General features: G+C 37.9%; 1 protein-coding gene across 2 annotated transcripts; it reads left to right on the top strand.

Moving 5' to 3' along the window:
• The first annotated feature begins 23 nt into the window (after positions 1-23).
• Positions 24-8,846, top strand: m6pr (mannose-6-phosphate receptor (cation dependent)). Of its 2 annotated transcripts, none has more exons than XM_026183845.2 (7): positions 24-162; positions 6,762-6,934; positions 7,099-7,262; positions 7,437-7,546; positions 7,910-8,058; positions 8,144-8,270; positions 8,382-8,846. In XM_026183845.2, the coding sequence occupies exons 2-7, from the start codon at positions 6,795-6,797 to the stop codon at positions 8,502-8,504; spliced, it is 813 nt and encodes a 270-aa protein (XP_026039630.1). In that variant the 5' UTR covers positions 24-162; positions 6,762-6,794; the 3' UTR covers positions 8,505-8,846. The 2 variants fall into 2 exon arrangements, with proteins under 2 accessions (XP_026039630.1, XP_026039629.1); XM_026183844.2 differs by lacking the exon at positions 24-162 and adding an exon at positions 4,973-5,336.
• The last annotated feature ends 2,266 nt before the right edge of the window (positions 8,847-11,112 follow it).

Below are 11,112 nucleotides of genomic sequence, written 5' to 3' on the forward strand. Positions count from 1 at the left end.
TCACACAATACACAACTCTCTACGCACTCCTGCACCATTCCTGTCTCACACGAAGTACAGGAAGCACACCTCCTTGGAGCGCCTCTCTTGGATCAGCGATTGGTTGATATGCGGTAGTCGGGTGTGTCTGCGCTACACACACACACGGACACACACAGCCAGGTAAGGGCGCTGAAGGAGAGTGGGGGAGGGGAGGAAGAAAGTAGGTTTGAAAATACTAACTTCTTTGGAGCAAAGCAAACAGAGGCCTAGTAAAACTTGCCTGCGTTCCCTGGAGAGGTTGTACAGAGGGAGGCAGCAGGGAGGGAGAAACACCAACTGTTCCTTATGATTTAAAAAGAGAGAGAGATGAAGCAATCACAGAGGGGGAAACTAAGGGAGGGGTGATATGTGAGTGATTTGTATAACAATGACAACTTTACTATGGTTATTAACTACTGAGAAAGCCTGACATGAAAGCTCTGAAATGCTGTGACTCACTCTCATTAGCATTGTTAAATAGAAACCCACATGATTACTGTCACACTGCCCTGTTTCACAACTTTGTTGCACTTTCAGCTGCGCTCAGATTTTATGCACTTGCTAACCGAATTTGCACAACACCACGTTTTTTAAAAACAAAAATACTGTCTGCTACACACACACACACACACACACACACCTGGCTAACTGCAACAGATCCAACTTCCAAGAAGTAACTACACCCCATGAGTCAACTTTACTGCATTTTACTTAAAGCTGAAAGGTGTTTCTTACACTTTGCCTTTCCCATTTACTTTATAACAAGGAAATCCGTTTACTTTAAAATCTGTCAGATGATTTTATATACATGACCACACCTTGTTTAAATGACTTGTTCAGCACTCTGTCGTTTGAGAAGATTTTATCACTGTCAGATTTATGTCCAAAAGTAGATTCTGTTCATCTGGACGTAGCATTTTCAGTGGGAGAAACGTTTTGTCACTTATCCAAGTGACTTCTTCAGTCTCAGCTGATTGCAGCTTTCCCCAATCTTATAAACAGATTTGTGCACTACCTATTATATTAGGCATGCCTACTCAGCGTCTCACCAGTGAACTACAGGATTTCATTGCATTTAGGCATGTAGAAATGCTGACAACCTGAAGTTCAAACTGAGCATCAGAATGAGGAAGATGGGTGATTTAAATGACTTTGAATGTTGGATGGTTGTTAGGACCAGACAAGCTGGTCTGAATATTTCAGAAGCTGCTGGTCTACTGGGATTTTCGCACACCAACATCTTTAGAGTTTACAGAGAATGGTCTCAGAAAGAGAAAAAATCCACAGAGCGACACTTCTCTGGGTGAAAATATTGGTGTCAGAGGAGAATGGTCAGACAGCTAGGGACGACAGTAACTCAAATAACCACTTATAATGATAAAGAGATGGACTAAAATAGCTGAAGACCACACCGAGTGCCACTCCTGTCAGCTAAGAACGGGTAAATTCCCGTTGGGACAACATAAGCTTGGAGAAATGTTTCCTAGTCTGACGACTCTCAATTTCTACTGTGACATTCAACATGCTGTAAACAACATGAAGGCATGGAGTTCAGGGTGGCTGATACAACAGAAAATGAACAAACCAAATAGTAAGACAGAGTTCTTTAAAGCAAAAAACCTGAATGGAAAGACTAGTCCATCCAGCTCATGGTCCATCACTATTCAAAGGTTGCTATAATGTGAGAAGTACAGAAAGCAAATTATAGGATTCCTTGTCGGGGATTGGCTGCATTGCACAAGCTAATGAGGATTAAAATCCACTGAAAACTCAAAGACCCTCAAAAACAGTCATATCCGAGATGCATTAATCTCATGTCACTAAAATCTGACCAATAATCTAAGAGAAGTAGTGATTTTTATGAAAGTGGAAACGTATTCATAAAACAATTGATACGCTCTTGACCTTAATTTAGATGCAAGTCCATTAGGTGATATATTGTGTGAAAGGTTAACTAAAATCTTACCAATACTGCAGGAAGAGTAGCAACTGTGAAGGGCCGCCTCGCGAACATCTCAACAAGTGTTTCAACCAGATGAGCTAAAAATGACATTTTAAAAAAGGATCTCGATAAATGCTCAATCATTCAGGCAAGGAAATCCCAGAAAGTTGATTCTGTTGATCTGAAAATGCTACATCCAGATGAACAGAGTCAACTTTCTGATATTTCTGAAAATGGTATAAAAAAGACGGTACGTACAATGTAAATGAAGTCAAAGAGCCTGATGTAGCTGAGCTAATCAGAGCATGCAGGAATGAAAGAGCTCTTATAGCACACTTACTGGTCTCAAGCATAGCGAGTGCAGCTTATTACCTTTTAGTGAAATCCAGCAGAATGCAACAGACACTGAGGGCCATAGATTCTCAAACACACAGTCAGAGATCAATCTAAAAATACTGAGGGAAGTGAAACAGTGATCAAGGTGTGTGTGTGTGTGTGTGTGTGTGTGTGTGTGTGTGTGTGTATATATACATTGTACGAAAGCTGAGCAAGTCCATACTTGACCACTGTTACTAAATGAATTTCAAGTTCATGGTAATTTTAGAGGCTATTGTTTAGTTTACGCTAGAGTAGTGTGGGGGTTAATCTGCCTTTCAAAACACTGAGTAATGATTATATTTCAGTAACCTCAGTTATGCCATCTTGAAATGGAAATCTGTGTTGTTGGTCTACCAGTCATCCACAAGTAAACATTCTGACATGTGAAAGTGAAAGTACACTCTCTTTCAGCTCTAAGGTTTTACTTATCACAACATATTAAAAATTACCTGTTCGTTAGCATGTTCTCAAATTCTCTAAATACAACCTGACATTAACAGCAACATATGACATATTCCCCCATCCTTATTTAACAAAATGCAAAAGCAGCTTGTGAGAAACTACACCCCATGATTCAGTCGCTTGTAGAAGCACCTTTGGTGTCAATAACTTAAAATAATTCTTTTCTGTATGACTTTATGAGTCTATCATTTAGTTGCACAGAAATTTTGCCACAACTTTACAATGGTGCTTCGGTTCATTTAGGTTTGCAGGCATTTCTTGCACAGCTCTATTAAGGTCAGACAGATCTATTGACTGGACCATTGCAACACCTTGATTCATTTCTTTTTCAGAACTGGGATCATTGCCCTGTTGTATGACGCAGTTCTGGCTAAGATTAAGCTTTTGAACAGCTGCCCTTGTACTTGGCTCAAGAATGCTTTGGTATACAAAGGAGTTCCTCGTCGACTCAGTGACTGCAAGGTGCTCAGGTTCTATGGCTGCAAAATAAACCCAAATCATCATCGCTCAACCACTGAGGTTGACAGGTGGTGTGAGGTTTTATGATTGTTTTTTTTACCAGAGTGGCCTCAAACTTCTAGTACACTGTTGCATAGGTTTTTGGGTTTGTTCAGTGTTACAATGCAGCCATGTTCATTACTGGGAAATCGACAGGAGGAACGTGCCGAACAGGCCAATGACAACATCTGTAGACTGTGCTAATCTGACATGTAGTTACTTTTCTTGGGAGGTGCACCTATAGTCACAATCCCTGGGTAATTAAAACAATGAGATACCAGATACAAGTTTTCTGATGAATTTTCTTGATGTTCAATCCTTTTATTGATCTCTTTTTCAAACAGAGCTGAAAGAATGTCTAAAACATCAGAATCAAGGCATCTGGGATAAATGTCTTGAGCTAGGTCCTTAAAAACTTTTGGGGTAAATATCTGACATATTCATGTCTCTGAATATGAATTCTCAGGAATGTAGCTCAGGCTAACACAGAATGATGGCTTGCTTGAACTATAAATATTTGGATGTCTGATTTCCAGCAGCAGATGTCTATAGTAACCAAAATTTTGCAGGCGAGGAACTGATATTTTCATCCAACTTCATTGCAATATTCATCAGGTATGATACCATGTGCCAAGCCCATAACACCCTTTTTAGATAGACAAAGTTGTTTTAATTCCATTTATGCATGCTCACTCCCCAGAAAGTAGTTTTGTTTTCCAATCAAGAAGGTGAATTATTTTTATTGTTCGGAAATGTTTTCTTAATTTTGATTCATTTCAGTGTTTTAGTCTTTTTAATGATCATGATAGGGAAGTAATACCATACAAATTAAAATACTTATTGTCGGCAGCTGACTGGCAATCATGTAGAGTCTGAGTCACAGTGAAAACCTTCACCACCTGACTAAATACTGAAACTGAAATTATTTTTTATACTTAGTCAAAAAATTTTTTTAGCTCATTTTAAATTAAAGCAATGTTGATTTTAATGTAATTTTTACTACATTTAGCAAATTTGAAAAACATGTATTTACATAAATTCATCTTATTAGATTGTCAGGTAAATGAAGCACAAGACAGTATTGTGTATTATGACATATTATTATTAAAATTAAGTAATTTTCTTTAATTATGATTTCTTTACCAAAATATGTTTTTTGGATCTAAATCATAGAAATAACTCCAAACAATGTCACATGTGACATTGTTTGAACAAACAAGAATTTCCACTATGTAGTTATAAAGATAATATTTGCTATTTATATCAGTGATCAATTAAATTTACAGGTTTTAGTTAGATACATTTGTTTGAATAATAGTTGTTTAATTCTGTTTAGCAGCGCACACAAAACTCCACATTATACCATCAAGCGCATTTATTCATTTGCTTACTTTATTTTATTTATTTTAGTTTTATTTTATGTATTAGTTATGCATTTATTTTATTGTATTTATATGTATTATGTATTTATTATTCATTTTTTTGTTTATCTTGTTTATTTACTTACGTATTTATTTTATTTATTATTGTATGTATTAATTTTTTTTGCCTGACATAGAAATACCATGAATGGTGACGCTGTGACTTAGTAAACCTTTCTGTGACGCTTGCTCCCCTGTCAGCTGACGCGGGTGTGCGTGGCCTCAGCCGCCTTTCATTGGCTGAGTTTCATTTGGACTGTCACATGCGCGTGTTGCTCTGTTTGGTTTCACTTCCGCACTCCTTCACCGCTATCTCTAGCCTGTTAGCCTCTTGGGCACAGTTGAATGGAAAGCGTGTTATCTCTTCAGGGCAGAATTAAAAGGGCGGAAAACGTTGATTAAAAATAATAATATAAAACAGACTCCGCGCAGATGAAGTTTGTTTTATGCGCATATCTAAAGAGTCGACTAGTTGCTAATTGAGTCAACCAGGAAGCGACGTTAGCGTGAGGAAGCTCAGAGCAACTGTTTAAACTGTCAGCTTGTATGATAAACTGTTAGATTTCTCACAAAGAAGATTTCCCCGCTGATTCGCCGTGACGGAAATCATGAAGGTAGGTGTGCAATCCAGGCCAAAGCAGCATCTTTGTCAGAGAAATTATAAACGGACTGTTTTCTCATCAGTAAAACTTATTGCCTCGTGCAAATAGAAGCAGACATTTTGGATGCATACTTTCTTTTCAGGAAAGACTTGCAAACATCGCCTTTCACAACTGAATTTCCTATATCGTTATTGTCTTTTAGTTTAGTGCTATGTTTTATGTCTTTAAATTTTTAAATGAATAGGAAAGTGGGCGTCTCTTTACTCCCCTCTCTTTGTTCAGGAAGCATGTGAAAGGTGCTTCATATTCAAAGTTTAACCACTGAAGCTTTGAGTATTCCCTTGTTTTACCTATTTTTATGAACTGTGGTGTTAAAAAACGCAAACGGTTTGTGGAATAATGCATTAAATGTAAGTACCTGATAACTGAGGTACTTTGTGTTAATGCAAAAACCTGCAACCTGTAACAAGGTGTCAAAAGCATGAGAACTGCCACAGATTCATTTTAATGTACACATTAAACTAACATAAGAGGTTCATTGTGTTTTGAAGTGTCAGACGATTATCAAAAAAAGTGCTGCTAAATATTTAGATTTTTTTCTAGATAGCAGTCTTAAAACCCAAAAGAATTCAGCTGAATATAACAGATGATGAATATTCAAATTAAATGAGTAAATATTTGTTTTTAAATTTTTTAAATATATTTCTTTTTCTAGTTTTCTGTCATATGACTATGACTTTACCCAATAACTGTTTCAGCTCTTAAAGGGATAGCTACCACACTGCAGTTGTTTCTGCTTCTTATTTGGTTGCTCCCTTTAGAGGTCGCCACAGCACATCTGCTTTCAGCTTAAGCTACCTTTATCTTCTGTCACATGCATGTCCTCCTTCACGACATGCATGAATCTACCCTGTGATTTTCCTCTTTTCTCCTGGCTGGCAGCTCCATATGAATCTAAAATCCCTCCTCTGCACATCACAACCTTGTCTCTCAAACTATCTTTCTAGACCGCTCTACGTCCGCCGTCCCTCGGATGTACTCATTTCTAATCCTGTCCCTTCTGATCACTCTGACTGAAGATCTTAGCATCTTCAGCTCTGCTACCTCCTGTGTGCCTGCTATTTTAGACCCACTGTCTCCTTTACCATCTCACTATAATCATGTAAGCCTTCCCGTTCAATCTTGCTGCTATCCTTCAGTTACAAATTACCCCTGATGCTCATCTCCACTGCCTTTGTATGGTTGACCGCAAGTATTTCAATAATGCCACCGTTTATATTACTGTAATGTAAATGGTATGAAACAGTCTTGCATTAGACAGTTTGTATGGTCTCACAATAAACGTAATCCTACTAACATGAAACAAATAGCAAGCAATCACAATTGAGAATTGCCCATTTTGATTGTTTTTTCTTTATCATCTAACATCTGTTCCAGGTGTTCAGTAGCTGCAGAGGAATCTCGTTCCTCATGTGGATCATGGCATTTCATCTGGTCCTCTCTGTGAGTGGGGTGTATAGTGTGAAGAGCACCAAAGACTGCAAACTGTTATCTCACAGTCCATTACAGCAGAAAGTTCTGGAGCGACTAGAGCCGCTCGTAGGAAAGAAGTAAGGAATGAGTCACTTGTGTACCAGCGTATTCAGTGCTTGTTAGGAGATGAGATGTTTTTGGAATCCCTGTTGTGTTTAATAATATAATTTTATGTTAAAGGAAGAATCTATATGGGCCATGTTTATTTAAATTTTCTCTGGGATTTGTTCTTTTTTGACAGCTTTACAGCTGAGGACAAGGCTTCGAACGAGAGCTACACATATGTGTTCCAGTTATGTGGGGATGCAGGGGGTGCTCCCAATGCTGGGGTTATTCAAGTGGACAAGAAAGCACAGAAGACAACAGTGATTGGCAAATACACGCATACACAGGCCATTGGAGGAAGTAAGACTATGCAAAATCCGAAAAACATTCTCTTATTAGTTCAGACATGACCGTAAGGGCATGTGCGTGAATCTTAACTGTATTGGAAACTGATAAATAATTCATAATTGCATCATAGCCTGAGGCCAACTCTGAGGAGTAGAAATCTAAATCTTATCAAACGTGTCCTTTCAGGTGACTGGGTGATGCTGATCTACACAAATGGTGAAAAATACGATGCACACTGCAATAAGGAAGAAAGGAAAGCCATCATTATGATCTCTTGCGACAGGAATGTAAAAGTGGTAAAAGAATTGTGCAAAGCTTCTAGCCGAGCAGATTTGAGTTTGAGGAAAAAAACAGAAACAAAAAGCAGTCAGCTGCAGCCGTGGCGGCATGTTGCATCAGGTCTGTGAAAATGAAATTTGATCCATGAGGACGCTCTGAATAATGTTTCCGTGAAGCTCAAGGCTTTCCAGACACCTGAAACCAAGCAAGGATATTTACAGTAGAGTGACGAAGACGTTTAATACAGTGGAACACAGAATGAGCCTATTTGTATTAAACAGTAGAGTTATTGAAATAAAAACATGTTATACACATGTTGCATGTTTAGAAAGTTGCACAAAGACACTTTGTATACACCTGTGTTTCACTCTCTCTCCCAGAGTAAGCTGGAGGTGGGTCTGGAGGAGAGGGAAAAGGAGGAAAACTGTTTCTATCTGTTTGAGTTGGACACCAGTTCAGTGTGTCCTGTAATTGAGTCCAAGCTCAGCACTGGCTCCATTATCAGCACTGGCTCCATTATTCTCATCATGTATGTAAAGTCATCTGTTAATTTAATGAATGTGAGAGCTTGTGATATTACAGATGATCAATAATCATAACCTCTCACATTTCAGTGGTTTCTCTCTTCTGGCTGTTTACCTTGTTGGAGGTTTCCTCTACCAGCGGGTGATCGTTGGAGCTAAAGGGGTGGAGCAATTCCCCAATTATGCTTTTTGGGTGGAGTTTGGAAACCTGGCAGCGGTAAGCTAAATCTAATTGATGAACACCGTCAGTGAAAGGTCAGAGTCTGATGAAATAAAAATAAATAAATAAGGACAATTGTTTTTGTTTTTTTCTTCGCTGTGCTTACAGGATGGATGTGACTTTGTGTGCCGGTCGCGCAAGCGAGAGGAATCGCCAGCTTACAGGGGAGAGGCTACAGACAATTTACAGGAAGAGCCAGAGGAGAGAGATGACCAGTTGCTGCCTATGTGACCTTAGTATGTTGGGACTAAAATCTTCACCGTGTGATGCAGTTTAATCGGTTACAGCTTATCAGGCTGCTTGTAGACACAAGTCTGTTTTCTTGTGGGGGGGTTGTGAGTGAATTACGTCAGTACTTGCTAATTCTGTGTTTATTCCAGACTTGTGCCTAGGGCAAAAAAATCTTTCATCTCCCTGTCACACAGGAGGGCATGTTACTCATAGGGCTGATGATCATGTCCACACTTTTTACACCGTACGTTTCAAACAGTTGTTTGATGTCAGACAAATGAGTGATTCCTTCAAGAAAGCTATTTCACAATAAAGACTCTTCTGTGAAAATCTGGCAGAAAAGGGAGAATTTGAAGAATCATATTTCTATCTTGTGTCAGCTAAATGCCACATTGTGTACAGTTCTTTTCTGCTAAACGAATGCTTTATTTTTTTTCTCAGATGTTGTTGGTTTGTCACGAGCAGAGGGGTGTACTGAAAAGCAAATTCAATATAATTGGTGGGGTTGTGTTAGCTGGCTTGATAAAAGGTAACCCTTATCGGGGCGATAAGAGATAAGGGTTACAATGGTGGTTATCAGTTTTCTTCATTAACTCAGGCTTTCTGCTTCATGCTCTGTGCAGTTTTAGATGCGTCATTTAACTCTTTGACTTTACAAAATCGATCATTTGAGCTCCGTCTAATCAGGTGATACAGATCTATAAATAACATGCAACACTGCAGCTGCAAAGGAAACGAGAGTAATGCTGCCGAAAATCTTTAATCTTGTGAAGTCACGATCATTACACGCACACTTATCAGTAAATGAAATAGTTTACCTCATAATATATTTATTTCACCTCTGCTGTTGATTTCTAATGTGACAAATTACAGCTCTTAAACTTTAACACACTCCCACAGCCTAAAGAAAGCATCACTTCAGTTTGTCGTCACTTGTAAGATAAATTACTTTTATTCATTCAGAATTCTTGGTGTAACAGTTCTAAACTTTGTTCCAGTAGGTGGAATTCTAGCAGATTAGGACCAAAAATAAAGACATTTATAAAAGAAAAATTGAATATTCCAGTTAGAATCTGCAGTGCTGTTTTAGAAGTGTCTCAACAGGTTTTATATTCTGGATAAATGACATTCCTACAGCAGAGAATCTGTATTGCAGCTAAAGCTTACTGTAAATAAGAGAATCAGTGAAAATGTGGCTCTTCAGTTCAATTACAAACCGAAAGGCTGCGCAGGACCAGGCTACGTGTATGACAGTAGTTAAGATGCTAAAAAGAGAGTGAATGAAAGCCCAACATACCTCGCTAACCCATTAATCTGGCTTCATAGTACACCCCTCTGTGTTTATTTGGGTTGAGCTTGCTTAATGTTCACAGGCATACAAATAAATGTGTGTGCAGTTTAAACAGTTATTGTTTAGGTTAAAAAGTCAGGTTTGTAACATGTGAATGTAAATGTTTAAGTACAGGGACTGTACTTACAGCCTTACCACACATTTAGAAATCAGTGCAAACAAACCAAAGTTGAACTGAATTTGATTTTTAGCTGGGCGTCGTCCTTTCTCACATGTTGCAGAGAAGCTTAGCGCTAAGATCCCAGTCAGAAGGTCGGCTGCTTGACTGAAATCTGAGCTCCACGGTTTAATTTTTGTCAGAGGTCAGTGGTGCTGACGCAATACCAACGAAATTTGTGGTGAGGAGCAAAGCATCCAACTAAAATTCAAAATTAAATTCACTTAATGTATCTTTTGTCATTTAAATGTGATGAGAATTTGAAGGCAATTATATCTGAATTCTGCTATTTATACTTATTCAGAAATTGTCTTCTGTGCTTTTTCATGAAATAATCAAATATAAAGGAATATTTACATTTTAATAATCACAAAACAGTTTAATAATGAACATTATAGTGCTTAAACGCTGACCTGCTTCTTGATGTGGTGAAATTGACCCAAAGCGCAGAAACAGTGCTACATGTACCCACCTTACTACTATAGACTCATGTTCAGGCTGCAGTAGGAGATACATACGGCAGCAATGAGGGTACTTCATTTTCAGTACTCTAGTTGTAAAAATGTTACACTTTTAAACTTGGGATTTATAATATTTTTACATAAACCTAAACATCAGTGCTGCTAAGGACTGAACCAGGCTTTTTTTTTTTGAACAGGACATGAGTGTTATTTTTCTATTAATTATCATTGAGTTACTACTTGTATTCACTGTGAGCACTGATATTTGGTCTTTTTCGCTTTTGTGTTAACACTGAATTTTCTTTGCTTAGTTCACTGGTCTGAGGTTTCATATGATTAATGTTATGTTTGGCTAAAAGTTGACACAAGTCACAAATCTTTGTTTTTTTTTCTGATTCTATTAAAAAGAAATGATAAAACTAGTTTATGCTGTGATAACTCCATAAACCTATGTGCACTCATCTTTTAGGATTTGATGGAATAAATTAGGTTATATTAGAAATAATGGATTATATAAACAAATGCATTCATAAACTAGAATAGTCATAAACCTTGTATTAAATTAGGTGCAATTAAGCGCTTATAGTGATAAACTGTTGTTAACTAACATGGAGAAAGAGGCTCAGACATGACCAATGT

The sequence above is a fragment of the Astatotilapia calliptera genome, chromosome 11 (genome assembly GCF_964374335.1).
Source record: "Astatotilapia calliptera chromosome 11, fAstCal68.1, whole genome shotgun sequence".
NCBI classification, from domain to species: domain Eukaryota; kingdom Metazoa; phylum Chordata; class Actinopteri; order Cichliformes; family Cichlidae; genus Astatotilapia; species Astatotilapia calliptera.